We start from the raw sequence: 17,721 nt of genomic DNA on the forward strand, positions 1-17,721 counted from the left end.
TGTTTATAGTTTTGTAAATTTATTTAACCATAAATAATTTATATTAAATAACTTGTATAATTTGTTATTTAATAAAGTGCAACAAGAAAGCATAGAAACTCATTGATAAAAAGTATTGCACGTCAACTTTTATGTCTAAATAGTTGGACTTCTCTAAACTAATTTTCTGTTTTAAAATTATCGACCTAATCTTTATAGTTTTGTAAATTTATTTAACCACGAATAATTTATATTAAATAACTTGTATAATTTGTTATTTAATAAACTGCAATAAAAAAAGTTTGATTAAATTTCATTTCTAAAAGGAGAAGAAAAAGTTAATAATTTAAAATTAATAATAAAAGTTAATAATAAAATGTTAATCCTAATAAAGTTTAACTTTTATTTTAAATTTTATGTTTTCAATAAAGTTTGATAAATTTCATTTTTAAAATAATTAATATTGAAAATATTTTCCATTGAAATAAATTCAAAGTATATAAAATAATGTATATTATATATATATATATATATATATATATATATATATATATATATTTTTAGAATTCTATAACTATTATAAAAATATAATAAAATGTTTATATTATAAATAAAATTATTATTACAAAAAAAATAATATCATCCATTATAAAAACAATTGATTTAAATATTAATATTGCAGAATTTTCAATTTAAATAATTCGAACGAGAAGTCTCGGTTGGTCGGGCATATTCAGTTGAATCTCGATCGAATTCTGGATTAACAATATGACATATAAGTTTGTAAAACGATAAAAAAAGAAAATCGTTCGTTTCTCGGACCGTCTCGATCGAATGCAGCACTACCAACAATATTTGTGTCCTTGTCTATCGCATGCGTCTCGTTCGCGAACGACTTTCGCAAACCTATTGTGCGTTGGACTTGAGGCCTAAGCACAATAGATTCGCGAATGTCGTTCGCGAACGCAAAGCATGAGTTAGAAAAGGACAGAGATATATTTGTGTCCTTGTCTATCTCATGCGTCTCGTTCGCGAACGACTTTCGCGAACCTATTGTGCGTTGGACTTTAATTCCTTTCTCCAATAGGTTCCTAAAATTCTGTGTCTGCGTCGGTTGCTATAGCAACAGATGCTAAAATCAACGCAACGCAGTCATTCGCAGACAAACGCAGAGTTTTTGGATCCTATTGGAGAAAGGCCTTAAGCTGTTGAATCATAAACTGAAGTTTGTGACAAGACTCAGGGTACGGTCCCATGTTGAGCAGAAAACACAATGCAAAGCAGAATTTCGTGAGAGTGGAAAGGATAGTGATATTTGACTATCTCTCTTGCACTTACGAAATTCTGCTTTGCATTCTGTTTTTTGCTCAGCATGGGACTGCACCCTTATTCTGGTTTGTGTATTTCCCAAACTCAGCCGTTTGTGGATACTACAACCGCCGTTCATAGATGGCACAGGAAATCTTGTAATTTTCACATAGGAAATTTTTTTCCGTGTATAGATATGCAGAATTTTTAATAATTTTTTTTCTTCTAATATTAAGAGCTTGAAATAGAAGTTAAAAATCAGCACATTTGGTCGTTAAGGGTTCATACTACTTTACACGCTTGAAAATGAAGCTATTTTTTAGAATTTTTTTACGATTCCTAAGGATTATATTAATCTGCATTTTTTTAGTTCAATAAATACACTCTTTAACTTTATAAAAAACCTTATTTTATTTAAAAAATATTATTTGTTTATTTAAAATTTAACAATAATTTTAGACCTGCTAAAAATACCGATGCCAGCTGCGAGATTGATTTCTCAGATTAGAAAAATCTAAAACACAAAATTCAAATTGATTTATCTTTAGTAGGACTGTGCCTATCGCCCGAACTAGAATTTTTAATTTTTATGCAAAAATAACAAAATGGGAGCAATTAAAATTTTTTTTTCGAAAATTAAGGTTTTTTTGTCAGTTTTTCGGTTTAAAAAAATAGTAAAAATTAATATTTTTAAGGGGAGACGCCACCTTAATTTTGACCCCTTTAAAATAAAATTATTAAACGAGGTAATATTTCTTTTCTTGCATCATTTTTAACCTGAAAACATATAAGATTGTCAAAAATATTTAATTTTAATTTTTAAAGAGGTTAGAATTTTTTTCTTTTGACCTATTGCATATTATTGCAAATCCATGCGAGAAGCTGTTCAGAATGGTAAAATATGCATGGAAAAAAATTTTCGTTAAAAAATATTAAAAACTGTAAGAGAAGATCGATTTTTAATATTCAAATCTTTAAATTTTTCCGAAATTTCGGAAGTCCTGAACCTTTATTTTTGTCCAATTTGATGCTCTGAGTCGAAAAAACATAGTTAAAATTGACGGTTAGCTCATTTTTATGGTAAAAACTATAAAAATCATGGCTTTTTGCTTTTATTTCGGTATACAGTAAACCCTCGTTAACATGAACTTGAAGGGACCGAAAAATTAGCAGTTCGTGTTAAAATAATTCGTGTTAACGAGGCATTCATAATAAATAACATAAAGTACCATAATTAATAATTTTGCTTTTAGGTCGATATTCGATTGTTTTCTTTTACTCATAGCAATGTAAACACTATTTCTTGTATTATTTGACGGAAATACGTTTTCATACTAATTGATCAAACGATTAATAGAATTATTACATTATCAAAAATATTTTAAGGGGTGAAAAAATATTTGGAACAAAGAACTCTTAGTGTAGTGGTACCAATTTGTACGCGTTAACTGAGCTAAGAACGAAATGAGGACCGCAAAAACAGTTCGAGTTTCGTGTTAACCGGGTTTCGTGTTAACCGAGGAAGTCTCTATACAGTTTATATGCATCTCTGCCGGGACCGCAATTTTTTTTCGTGTTAAGATAAAAGCTTCGAACTATGATTTTTATGGTTTTTACCAAGAAAATGAGCTAAATGTTAATTTTCACAATGTTTTTTGAATAATAGCATAAAATTACGTAAATATACACAATTTGTAAAAAAATTAAAGATTTAAGGCTTTCGAAATTTCGGCAAAATTTAAAGATTTGAATATTAAAAATTGATCTTCTCTTACAGTTTTTAATATTTTTTAACGAAAATTTTTTTCCATGCATATTTTACCATTCTAAACAACTTCTCGCATGGATTTGCAATAATATGCAATAGGTCAAAAGAAAAAAATTCCAACCTCTTCAAAAATTAAAATTAAATATTTTTAACCATCTTATATGTTTTCAGGTTAAAAAAGATGCAGGAAAAAAATATTACCGCGTTTAATAATTTTATTTTAAAGGGGTCAAAATTAAGGTGGGGTCTTCCCTTAAATAATTCTAGTTCCAGCGATACCCACCCGTGTGACGAAGATTTTCGTAAAAAAATTTTGAGAATCGGTCCAGTAGTTTCCGAGAAAAACGCGTTTAAAGTTTGTGTTGTATACATACATAGCAGTGTACGCGCTTAAATAGCATTGAAAAAAATATATTTTGAGTGCTGGGATTTTTCTAAAAATTTTACACCACATTTTTGAAAAATTTTACTTTCGAAATCCATAATAAAATTTTTTTGCTCTTTTGAAGATGACAAAGTGGTATGAACCCTTAAAGGGTTAATGCCTTCTGTATTTGAATAAAGCTTCAATTAAAGCCTTTTGTTTTATTTCACTAAAGCTTCAATTCATGCCTTCTCTCCTTGAATATAGCTTTAATTAATCTCTTCAGTATTTGTTCATATAGCTTTATTTGTATACTATCCTGACTTTTAAATCTTTATTTTTATTGCTATAATTTTATAGCTTCACTACGTTCTGTAATTTTTACATTAAAGAAACAAATAAAGTTAGTAATAATTTTATATTCTAATAGGTTAGTATAGAGGGGTATTTTATTTTTTCAAAGAAAAGGAATCTGCAAGTGTTTTGTATATTTTGAAAAGACTGAAGCAACAATTATTTTTTTTTATTTACAAACGAGTGAAGCTGTAATTATTTTCTATGTAAAAAACAACTGAAGCTGCAAGAGTTTTCATTTACAAACAACTGAAGCTACAATCATTTTTTATTTATAAACAAGTGAAGCTACAAGTATTTTTATTTACAAACAAGTAAAGCTGTCATTATTTTCTATACAAAAAGCAATTGAAGCTATAAGAATTTTTATTCAGAAACAACTAAAGCTACAATCATTTTTTATTTACAAACCAGTGAAGCTATAAGAATTTTTAGTTAAGGGTATGTGGAATCAGCCAACTTCAATTAATACATGTATTAATATTCCCACCGGTTTTCTAAAAAAATATTTAATAAATCTTGACAAAATATAAGAAAAATAATATTTTATTTATTGAGGCATGGATCTCTAGTCCAATTAATACAAAAATTTGCTTTTAAATATTATTTTTCATTTAATAAAAAGTTTGATATTTTTTGAGAAAAAAAGACAATCAAATACAAATTAATATTGAAAAAGATGAATAAATTTATATTTTTCTATGTTAACATTCATTTTTTTCAATGGCAATTTGTATTCGATTGTCTTTTTTTCTCGAAAATTGTCAAAAAAATGAAAGTTTGAATAGAAAAATATAAATTTATTCATTTTTTTCAATATTAATTTGTATTTGATTGTCTTTTTTTCTCAGAAAATATCAAACTTTTTATTAAATGAAAAATAATATTTAAAAGCAAATTTTTGTATTAATTGGACTAGAGATCCATGCCTCAATAAATAAAATATTATTTTCTTTATATTTTGTCAAGATTTATTAAATATTTTTTTAGAAAACTGGTGGGAATATGAATACATGTATTAATTGAAGTTGGCTGATTCCACATACCCTTAAAGTGACTGAAGCTTCTAGTATTTCTATTTACAAACAAGTGAAGCTACAAATAATTACAAATAAAAATGATTGAAGATAAAAATGTTTGTAGCAAATGGTATCTTCATTTTTATTCTTTTTGCTTTCTCGAGAGGAAGCTTTGTAGTCGTTTAGTTTACAAAATTTTTAAAAATCCTTTTAACAAATTTTCTTCTATATAGGACTATGTTATATAAGACCCTGAACAATTGTCTGGATGTATGTATGTATGTGTGTGTGTGTAGATCCCGATTTTTGTGAACACGATAACTCAAAGAGGTTTTAACGAATATAGATAAAATTTACCAGGTATATTTATCATAAAAATATCTCGAAATGGATTGATAGACTTTAAAAAATTCTCAAAAAATTTTTTTTTTTTGACTTTTTTCTAAAAAAAATTTTGTAAGTTAGTAGTATAGCTATGAGGACACCAGGACAGGTCGGTAAGGTAGATTCCTACATTATCAGTGGTGGGTAGGGTGCGCTCTACCTTACCGACCGAGTTAGTTCCGGCTGCCACCGCTAGATGGCGCCACTTGCAAATTCCAAACCCCTTTGGCGGGAAATTTAAAAATTTAATTTCAAACTTTCAAGTGGCTTAGAAGGGATGTTCTACTTTGCCGACAAGGTTCAAGGTTAAGCCAATAGATGGCGCCACTAAATTTTTAATATTAGTGAAAAAATTATTATTAATATTTATTTAAAAACTATTTATTTAATTAAGATAAGTTCAGTTAATTTTTTGTTTACTAATATTATTATTAATTTTTTGTTTACCAATATTATTATTAATTAACTATTAATTTTAATAGTTTATTATTAAACGTAAGTATTTATTACTTAAAACTATTTAAAAAATATTAATTGTAAACATTTGTTTATTATTAATATTTATTTACAAACTATTAATTTAATTAAGGTAATTTCAATTAATTTTTTATTTACTAATATTATTATTAATTATTTATTAATTTTAATAGTTTATTATTAAAGGTAAGTATTTATTACTTAAAACTATAAAGTATTGTGTGAAATCAAATTTAAAAATTCGCGCCAAGAACAATTTGGACAAAATTGGTTTGTAATTTCCACACTTTTCTGCTTGTTTAATGTGTGGCGGGAATTTTTAAATTTGATTTCACATAATACTTTAAATTTATTATTTAATATATTTATTAAGTAATTTTATACCTAATATTGTAAAAAGAAAACATTAAAAATTTTAATTATTAAAAAAACATAGTTCATCATTAAAAAATTATAACAATTGTAAATATTGTGAAAGGATGAGGTTTTATATTGAATATAACGCCCCTGAGATACAACGACCATGTTTCCTGACAACCTAACCTTTACTATAGAAATTCAGTGACATTATCATCATGGTAATCTAATTTTTCTACTTTATTATTATTATTATATTATATTATTATTAATTATATATATATATTTGTAGTATGTATGTATTAATATATTCTTGTTTTGTACAGAATTCCAAAATAATAAAAATTTATTGTTTCTGTGGAGAAGAGCAGTGCAAATATCGAGCTCTGCAAACAGAAATTGTAAGTTCAATTTATTCTCAAATTCTAAATAAATTTGCAACTTCATACCAATGTTAATTAGAGTCTTTATTTTGTGAAAAAAAACACCAGTGACAAGTATTGAATCGAAGTGAAATTCTTAAATTGTTTATTTTGTGAAAAAAAAACACCAGTGACAAGTATTGAATCGAAGTGAAGTTCTTAAATTGTTTATTTTGTGAAAAAAAACACCAGTGACAAGTATTGAATCGAAGTGAAATTCTTAAATTGTTTATTTTGTGAAAAAAAAACACCAGTGACAAGTATTGAATCGAAGTGAATTTCTTAAATTATTTATTTTGTGAAAAAAAAAACACCAGTGACAAGTATTGAATCGAAGTGAAATTCTTAAATTGTTTATTTTGTGAAAAAAAACACCAGTGACAAGTATTGAATCGAAGTAAAGTTCTTAAATTGTTTATTTTGTGAAAAAAAAACACCAGTGACAAGTATTGAATCGAAGTGAATTTCTTAAATTGTTTATTTTGTGAAAAAAAAACACCAGTGACAAGTATTGAATCGAAGTGAATTTCTTAAATTGTTTATTTTGTGAAAAAAAAACACCAGTGACAAGTATTGAATCGAAGTGAATTTCTTAAATTGTTTATTTTGTGAAAAAAATTCCAGTGACAAGTATTGAATCGAAGTAAAATTCTTAAATTGTTTATTTTGTGAAAAAAACACCAGTGACAAGTATTGAATCGAAGTAAAATTCTTAAATTGTTTATTTTGTGAAAAAAACACCAGTGACAAGTATTGAATCGAAGTAAAATTCTTAAATTGTTTATTTTGTGAAAAAAACACCAGTGACAAGTATTGAATCGAAGTGAATTTCTTAAATTGTTTATTTTGTGAAAAAAAACACCAGTGACAAGTGTTGAATCGAAGTGAAATTCTTAAATTGTTTATTTTGTGAAAAAAATTCCAGTGATAAATTTAGAGGTTATGTGCCAAAGTGAATTTCTTGAAATCTTTATTTTGTGAAAAAAAACACCAGTGACAAGTGTTGAATCGAAGTGAAATTCTTAAATTGTTTATTTTGTGAAAAAAAAACACCAGTGACAAGTATTGAATCGAAGTGAAGTTCTTAAATTGTTTATTTTGTGAAAAAAAACACCAGTGACAAGTATTGAATCGAAGTGAAATTCTTAAATTGTTTATTTTGTGAAAAAAAAACACCAGTGACAAGTATTGAATCGAAGTGAATTTCTTAAATTATTTATTTTGTGAAAAAAAAACACCAGTGACAAGTATTGAATCGAAGTGAAATTCTTAAATTGTTTATTTTGTGAAAAAAAACACCAGTGACAAGTATTGAATCGAAGTAAAGTTCTTAAATTGTTTATTTTGTGAAAAAAAACACCAGTGACAAGTATTGAATCGAAGTGAATTTCTTAAATTGTTTATTTTGTGAAAAAAAAACACCAGTGACAAGTATTGAATCGAAGTGAATTTCTTAAATTGTTTATTTTGTGAAAAAAAACACCAGTGACAAGTATTGAATCGAAGTGAAATTCTTAAATTGTTTATTTTGTGAAAAAAAAACACCAGTGACAAGTATTGAATCGAAGTGAATTTCTTAAATTATTTATTTTGTGAAAAAAAAAACACCAGTGACAAGTATTGAATCGAAGTGAAATTCTTAAATTGTTTATTTTGTGAAAAAAAACACCAGTGACAAGTATTGAATCGAAGTAAAGTTCTTAAATTGTTTATTTTGTGAAAAAAAAACACCAGTGACAAGTATTGAATCGAAGTGAATTTCTTAAATTGTTTATTTTGTGAAAAAAAAACACCAGTGACAAGTATTGAATCGAAGTGAATTTCTTAAATTGTTTATTTTGTGAAAAAAAAACACCAGTGACAAGTATTGAATCGAAGTGAATTTCTTAAATTGTTTATTTTGTGAAAAAAATTCCAGTGACAAGTATTGAATCGAAGTAAAATTCTTAAATTGTTTATTTTGTGAAAAAAACACCAGTGACAAGTATTGAATCGAAGTAAAATTCTTAAATTGTTTATTTTGTGAAAAAAACACCAGTGACAAGTATTGAATCGAAGTAAAATTCTTAAATTGTTTATTTTGTGAAAAAAACACCAGTGACAAGTATTGAATCGAAGTGAATTTCTTAAATTGTTTATTTTGTGAAAAAAAACACCAGTGACAAGTGTTGAATCGAAGTGAAATTCTTAAATTGTTTATTTTGTGAAAAAAATTCCAGTGATAAATTTAGAGGTTATGTGCCAAAGTGAATTTCTTGAAATCTTTATTTTGTGAAAAAAAACACCAGTGACAAGTGTTGAATCGAAGTGAAATTCTTAAATTGTTTATTTTGTGAAAAAAATTCCAGTGATAAATTTAGAGGTTATGTGCCAAAGTGAATTTCTTGAAATCTTTATTTTGTGAAAAAAAATACCTGCACTGAAAAAAAAATTCTGTAATTTTACTGGCTACGTATGTGCGGAAAAAAACCTATGCTGTGTGTGTCATTTTTACATTTTTTCTGTATTTTCACTGTATAAATAGGTTAATATTCAAGAAGATTTGTTAATATTGTACAAAATTATGGAGCGATTTTAAATTGCACTGTAAAATTCCTATTCAAAATGAAATTTACATACTCGGTATGCGAGGCAAAAAACCAATGCTCAGTAGAGTGAATTCACATTCGGATTGGAATTTTACAGTGCAATTTATTAAGTGTAGTAAGATCAGATAATTTTGTAAAATAATATTTACAGAATCATGTAATTATACTGTTTTAAACAGTAAAATTCAGACCTTTTTTTTTTACAGTGTGTGATACATTTAGAGGTTATGTGTCAAGTACATTTCTTAAATTGTTTATTTTGTGAAAAAATACCTGTGATGCATTTAGAGGTTATGTGCCAAGTAAATTTCTTAAATTGTTTATTTTGTGAAAAAAAATACCAGTGATAAATTTAGAGGTTAACTTTAGGATAATAATAAGATCATTTAATAATATTTTCCTTATAATATAATTTAAAAATATAATTTTTTTAGAATGAAATTCAAAGGGCAATCGATAGAATGCGTGAGATGAGTTACGACCCTTCACACCCGGAGATGTTCATCAGGAGAGCACGGCGCTGGGATCAGCTGCCACCTGACCAACAATCAGTTGTAGAACAATCGGTTGTGAAAGACGGCTGGATCCGTCAAAGAACCGCACCAAAATTGACATCATGTCAACCGTCTGAAATTTGTTTGCAACCTCCTGCACAACAAATTCCAGATTTTATGGAGTCGGAGAAACATCCTCGCGCTCCAAAGCCACCACCTCATGCTCCGATTCCACCACCTCGCGCTCCGATTCCGTCACCTCGTGCTCCAACGCCATCATCATCTCGCGCTCCAAAGCCACCACCTCATGCTCCAACGCCATCATCATCTCGCGCTCCAAAGCCACCACCTCATGCTCCGATTCCACCACCTCGCGCTCCGATTCCGTCACCTCGTGCTCCGATTCCGTCACCTCGTGCTCCGATTCCACCACCTCGTGCTCCAACGCCATCATCATCTCGCGCTCCAAAGCCACCACCTCATGCTCCGATTCCACCACCTCATGCTCCAACGCCATCATCATCTCGCGCTCCAAAGCCACCGCCACGTGCTGCTTCAGCTGCAAGGAGATCAATTCTCATTCCTCCTCCACCACTAAAGGGAACTTTGCGCCAACGATTGCGGCAGTCCCTTAAAATGTTAAGATAAATTCATCTTTTTTTCTCAATTGTCTTCACACTAAGTTTTTTTTGTCGAACATTAAGTTCAAAGCTTTTTTAGAATATGTTTTTTTTGTTAAACATTACGTTCAAAGGTTTGATATACTAAGTTTTTTTTTGTCGAACATTAAGTTCAAAGCTTTTTTTAGAATATGTTTTTTTTGTTAAACATTACGTTCAAAGGTTTGATATACTAAGGTTTTTTTAGAGTCGAATATTAAGTTTTAAGCCTTATTTATAATATGTTTTTTTGTTGAACATTACGTTCAAAGCTTTTTTTATTCTTAGTTTTTCCTTTTTTAATCAAACGCTTCACCATTTTTGTTTTGATTTTCAATACTTTCTGCATGTTTTCTTTGATTTTGTAAGTTTGTTCCAATTGTTTATGTTCATTTTTTTCTTGAAAACCTACATATGTAAAAAAAAGTTTTTTTTATTTTATATATAAAGATATATATCTTTATTTTGTACATATGTATATTTTCATATAATATATATTTAATAACTTTCGGTAATGGACTTTTGTTTTATTTTCACATGCTTTGAAATTTAGTTTAGTTGCATGAGTTTTCTTTATTGTTTATTTAACTATAATTTTATAAAAATTTTGTTTTATACTTTAATCCTATTCTTGCATTGGTTAAATAATAATATGGGTAATTAATTGTTATAATCTAACTTTGTCTTAAAGTTAAATTAACAATAATTTAGCTCAAATTCAATTTAACTGTAATTTAAAATTTACTTTACATCAATTTAACTTTTATGTAATATTATTTCAATTGTTTAATTACAAGATAATGCTATAATTATTTTTGCTTAATACTAAATATTTCTAACTTAATGCTAATGAGGGTATTTAATTAAATACAGTGTTAATAACATTTCATACATTTATTATACTCAATATACAAAATTTACACTTGTTTTATTTTAAATTCAATATGGTTGTATGGACCACCAATATACTTCAGCCGCAATTGTCCAGAACTAATAGCTTCTTGCATCTGATCCAAGCATATAGAGTCATCAGTGAACATTGGTACAAATCTTGAAGGTAGGAATGTATTGAACTTTTTATCCACCTCAACGACGACCTTGACTCCATACCTGGTGTTGACAACCTGGATCTTCGTTATAGGATACTTATGTCCAGGAGTCAGCTCGGATAGCGGCTTCGTAGGTAGGAAAGCATCCATGCGACCAATGGCGTTGATTTTGGTTAGATCCATCTTTTCTTAGAGATAATACTTTGTGAAGTTACAAAACAGAATGAGCTTTACAGCTCAAGGTGCCTCTATTTATACTCAAATATCACGCATTACCCCCACCATTAATTCTGCACATGCGCATTACCCCCACCACTAATTCTACGCATGCGCAATAGCGTTTTATGTTTGTAAAATACCCCCACTTTTTATTATTGAGTTACGCCCACTTTGTGACGTCATAAGACAAGTCTAGACTAGTTTTAACATGTTTAATAGTTTTACACATGTGTAATAAAGATAATAGGATAGGGAAAGGTTAATTAAAGTAAACATTAATAGACATTTAATACATTTATTCATTATATAGGAAATTTTCACAATCATTATAAAAATCTTTCAATGTACAATCATTGTCAACTTCATCATTATTTTCTATATTATTTCGTAGTACATTCGATGGTTGTATCAACCAATTTCGTAGATTACATACATTTTTCACAGCACAGTTGCTAAAGCTACGTGTGTGATTTGTACATGTAGATGAACTATCTACACTTAAACTTTTTAGCGACGGACATTTAAAATCATCTAAATTAAACACATTTAATGTATATTTTTCTAACCATTTTTGTTTTTCTAAACCTTTTACATAAACAGTAGGTGTACCTATTAATACTTCTTTTATTATAGGTTGTAATTCTTCATAAGATACGTCACCAGCAGCCCAATCGATACCATGATAATTATTTGTAAGCCATCGATTCTCACATTTGTATCTTGCAGGCAATCGACTCCAGGCATATGGCGGCTCGAAGAGGTAGACCAATGGATGAGCATCTTGTTGAAGTGGTAGAATCGCCAACTCTTTGATGACAAACTCGTTGTATGGTCTCTTGAAGCACTGAATATCTACGACGTACGCCATGGTATCTGAAATAGAATAATAGCTCAAGCCTTAGAGAGACGCTCTCTTTATAGCCTTCCCCCCACCCACTCCAAATACCCCCACTACCAATGTCGTCTATGATTGGTCAATATTTCCACCAATCACGTTACTTTTTTAACAACACCGCTGATTGGTGTATACTGTATAATGCGGTCGTGAATTATAAGGCAATATGCAGCTGTATTGGCTGAAAAATTTACACTTGCTTCAAATTCCAATCGCACATCTACAGATGCTTGCTTCAGAAATTCATTTTGTTTTGAGCAATCAATAACAGCCAATGGTGCATAATCTTTAAAGTTATTTCTAGTTAATAAAGGTTCAGATTCTTTTCCATAGTAGGATGGTTGAAAATTACAATACATTTCATATAGTATGGAAAATTTGTTTTGAGTAAAATTTAAATTTAAATCTCCATAAGGATAGTACTGTGAGTTTAAGAAAAGTTTAACATTGAGAAGATTACAGGTATCAAATAAATTTGCATACCTTCCTTGATCTTCTTTTCGATTTGTTTGAAAACCAAGAATAACATATCGAGGTTTTTCAACTTGTGTTGAAGTTTTTACAGTCCACACGTGCTTTTGAGTGGCAGGAATCATAGGATACTCATACAAATCCCATGATCTAAAACTCATTGTTATAAGTGAGTCTTTTTCAATGAATTTCAATAATTCAATTTTTTGGCGATCATTTACCATTAAATATGGAATTAACCATTCAATTTTATTAATTATAATTCTAAATTCTTCACGCTCAGCTACTCCAATGTTTACTACAGCATTGAGATCAGTACGAGATCTTGTTAAAATAAGTTCATGTTTTGCATTTACAACAATCTTTCGATAGTCTTCAGCAAAACCAATAATCATACTTAGTGGAATATTTACATCAAAATATCCAGCATCATTTGTTACTCTAGTATCATCATCATAAGGTAGATAACCAGCATTTTCAGAGTAAATCATTTGATTAGGTGTTTGAGAAATTAGATTTTTCATTGTGGTTGTAATACCAACATTTTTAGAGCGATCAATTTCAACACCATTTAATTCATAACGAATCTCATTAAACAGGTAGGAAATACCATTGCTAATTAACTTTGTATTAGTTACAAGCGTATTGTTTGGCTTAACAATTCTGCCAGTGACGTGTAGAGTACTTTTAGAGGGAAGAATGTACAAGTCTTGATGTTGAACTGCAATTCGAATCTCGTCACTGTTATTAAATGCTGATGACACGTATGGTTGATGTGCATGAATCTCATAGTGTGCCACAGAATTATCAAATTTAACTGGACTTAGAATGTTTAAAATTTCTTCCATTTTTGTTACAACAACAAATAAAAAGTATGTGAAAAATTAATTTTTTCCCTTGTTTTCTTGATAAACTCTTAGGCCGAGCTGCTTCAGAAATATTATGTTCTGAGATGTTAGTCTCTTGCGAACTGATTGAGGAATGAATGACTTCTGACATGGCAACTCTTTTTTATAGCTTCCACCAGTTTTTCTATGAAATACAATTCCCATTACGTTGATTTAACGTGTAATCGAATTGTTATAGTTTCACCTCTAAAATTTATTAAATCTCCGTCTTGATCAACGATTCTTACTTGAATATTATCTATTGTCTTCACGGCGATTGGAAGGTAAATGACGTGAGATGGAACTTCCACAATCTTATATCCAGCTGGAACAATTGGAAAAAATTCGTGAATTGTGTGTACCTTTTTATTATTTATGTATGCACCAGTAGTAATGTTACATTCAATTCTGATAGCATTTACCTTAAGAATGGCTACTGGTACATCTGACGTATGAGGCTTATTAGCTGTCAATATTCGTGGAGTAAATCCTAATAATTTACCAATTGAATCGTTTTGTTCAAAACTCACTTCAAGGCTGCTTGTTATTTCACTACGTAAAGTATTATTGTTAGGTTTGATTCTTACAATTTCAGATCCATTTTCAATAGAGTTTTGAATATATTTTTCAATATCTTCAATTTCATAGCTTCCAGGGGGTATAGTAATCACTTTATCACCAATATAAAATTTATTTTTACCTTGATCAATATTAGGAATTGAATTGAAGGTTAGTAATTCAACTAAGCCAAGTACATAATTTTTGTTAGATAATAATTCTATCGGAGGAAAATATTCTGCCTCCAGGACAGATGAATTACCTGAGATAGTCAGAGTAAAAGATTCTTCCATGTTGATGACTTTTTATAAACTGATTAGCTGGAATGACTTACAATCACTTATATAGAATATATTTTTGAGTTATTTCAAGCTGTCCACATAAGAATTTTAGACATAAATGACCACAATTAAAGCTATTATAATCTTGATAATTTTGATGATTATACTGTATTAAAGTATTGTAACCTAAGTAATTGACAAGTTCATAGGGTGGTTGAAGATTACCAAAACTATCAAAGTATACTGCTTTATTATTAACTTTTTTATATGCAACCCAATGAGTTCCAGAACCATCTTTATCATCTAAATTAATAATGGCGGATTCACTTTTTCGAGGACCACTTATAGGTAGTTCATTTCGCATAAAAACTCCTCGAAAATTGGAAATTTTCATTTCTTTAGCATATTTAAGTAAATCTAGATCTGTAAGTGCTCGTTGAGGTAGCTTTAAACTTTTTTTTTCGTACATCGTCTTTTAATACCTTGTCCTTTAACGTATGGTTTCAAATGAAGTCCCAAACCTTGTCGGTATGGTTTTAAATGTAGACCTTTACCAAGTGCAACTGCTTCCAACTCTCTATTATGACGCTGAGCTTCCTTCAACTGCTCTTTTGCTGCACTTGCATCATTAACAGCTTTTGCTACACCAGCAGCTCCCCCAGTAAGCGCTCCAAGTGCACTTAGACCAGCAAAAATGGGAATCAATGGTAACAGTCCACCAACTTTTGATGGCACAGGTAGAATACGAGGTGTTAAAACTTTTTCTCTACCACCTGCATTCCTTACAGCTTTTCGAGCTGTTTCAATAGCTGACTTTATTGTTGATCGAGCATCATTACCAGGAATTATTGATTTTCTTGCAGCATCAACAATTTTTCTAAGATTTACTCGTTTTTTTTGATTTTATCTTCTTTACTCGTTTCTTTGACTTTGTCTTCTTCTTTAAACCCATTCCAAATTTTGATTTTGCTTTCATAGCGTTTGTTATTGCGTAAGCTGCAGCTCTTTCACTATATTGTGCGTCTGGAGCAAATACACGTTGCCACGCTTTGTCAGCTAATACTCTATCAGCAGCGTTTCTTTCTTCAACGTTTTCTCGATTTTTCGAGTACGCAATATCGTGCTCTTTACAAGCGGCGTCTAATGGATTAACACCTGGATCACCTCTGTCTAGACGTTTTGCTAACTTTGTACCTGGTCCACAATATTGATAACCTGGCAAATGTAATTCAAATGGTAACTTGTTTATAAGTTTATTAATTAAACCTTTTCCTCGAGAGCGATGATGTATAATCATACCTTACTCTGTGAAAGTTAAAATTAGAATGACTTGTGAGCTATATAAGCGCTGTATTTATACCTTTAGCGGCAGTCTAAATCAGGATGCGGTTCAAGGAACAACTTCACAAGCTGCCAGTCGTCAATCTAGACTCGATTGTTGAACAACAAGAGAAGAAAGTGAAGCGTCATGGTAGCTTGTTATCAGGTAGTATTCGAGCTATTTTTGTGGACCATCAAATTGTGGAAAGACAAATGTACTCCTTTCTTTAATTTTACATCCTAATGGTCTTAGATTTGATAATATTTACTTATACTCAAAGTCTTTACATCAACCCAAGTATAAATTCTTGGAACAAGTTGTAAGTAATGTTGAAGGAGTAGAGTATTTACCATTTAGTGAGCATGAAGAAGTCATTACTCCTAAAGATGCAAAACGGAATTCAATATTTATATTTGATGATATTGCTTGTGAGAAGCAAGATAATGTAAGGGCATTTTTTTGCATGGGTAGACATGTTGATGTTGATTCTTTTTATCTTTGTCAAACATATGCCCGCGTTCCTAAACATTTAGTACGTGATAATGTTAATTTACTAGTTCTTTTTCGTCAAGATGAGAAAAATTTAAGGCATGTTTATGATGATCATGTTAATACTGACATGACATTTAATCAATTTCGAGAACTATGTTCAACATGTTGGAATTCAGACAAATATGGATTTGTAGTAATTGATAAGGATTCTGATTTAAATGATGGAAGGTATAGAAAAGGATTTGATAGCTTTGTAACACTATAAATATAAGATCATTCCTAAAATATTGTTAGTTCAATATGAAACCTTGTAATAATAACATGTTTCATAAAGAAAAAGAATATCTTCATCAAATTGCTAAAGCTAGCGAGGCAATTAGGCGAAAACATCGTATGTTAAAATTAGGAAAAGAAGAAGTTGAAAATGTGCTGACTAAAACTTTTAAACCGATAGTTCAACCCTTACAAAAAATTATTAACTTGACAGACACTGAATATGAAAATGTCAAGATTGAAAAGAAAGAGCAGAAGATAGATGATAGCATAAACTATGAAACTGAAAAATCTCTAGATGATGATAAAATAAGTAATAAATTTCTATACTTATTAAATCATAATAGAAAGCAATGTTTAGATTCAACATACGGCGTACGTAAGCTAAGTGATGGGTCACTTATGATTGGTGATTCACCAATAACTCTTGAAGATCAGCATGTAAAAATTGGTAATAAACGATATCTTCAAACGCTTGGATTACTTGAACTTTTATTTAAAAGTAAACCTACTACATCGCTTATAAGTGAAGATGATGAAAGAAACTATAAAGAGATTCTGATTGCTACTAATGCACACAAAAAAAAGTATAGTTCCTCTGAATCTATACGTATGGATAAGAGTTACAAGTATTTGAATTTTATATCTCAATTCTTCCCTCGAACACCTACCAAACAACCATCTGTAAGTGGTAGTTCATTACCTAAATTTATGATTACAAACAAAAATTTTCAACGAGAATATATCTATTGGGATGATCCAAATGAGTTGGTTGACCGTCTTAGACTATTAATGGCTTCTCAAGCTGCTGGAAATCCTAGTCACAATAATGAAATCATGTCTATCATTGAGGAACTACGTGAAGCTAAAATTATATATTAAGATGTGTTTTAGCAAATATCATTCATTTCAACAATGAGCATTGACGTGTTCGGACATCCTCTCAATCAAAGAGGAACAGCAAGACGAGGGCCTCCTGGAGTTGGTTTTAAACTTAATTCTCAAGGTAACTTTGACGTTGAAGGAAGAAAACTCTCTAATCTTGCTAACGCTGAAGAAGAAAACGACGCTGTCAATTTAAAACTTGTACGACATATGATAA

At 29.6% G+C, this 17,721-nt stretch overlaps 1 protein-coding gene across 1 annotated transcript; it reads left to right on the top strand.

Annotated features, from left to right (window-relative positions):
* The first annotated feature begins 16,646 nt into the window (after positions 1 to 16,646).
* On the top strand, positions 16,647 to 17,501 carry LOC122505064. The gene has a single exon (XM_043616484.1). The coding sequence runs from the start codon at positions 16,647 to 16,649 to the stop codon at positions 17,499 to 17,501; it is 855 nt and encodes a 284-aa protein (XP_043472419.1).
* The last annotated feature ends 220 nt before the right edge of the window (positions 17,502 to 17,721 follow it).

This window comes from Leptopilina heterotoma, unplaced genomic scaffold, assembly GCF_015476425.1.
Source record: "Leptopilina heterotoma isolate Lh14 unplaced genomic scaffold, ASM1547642v1 Lhet_338, whole genome shotgun sequence".
Lineage (NCBI taxonomy): Eukaryota > Metazoa > Arthropoda > Insecta > Hymenoptera > Figitidae > Leptopilina > Leptopilina heterotoma.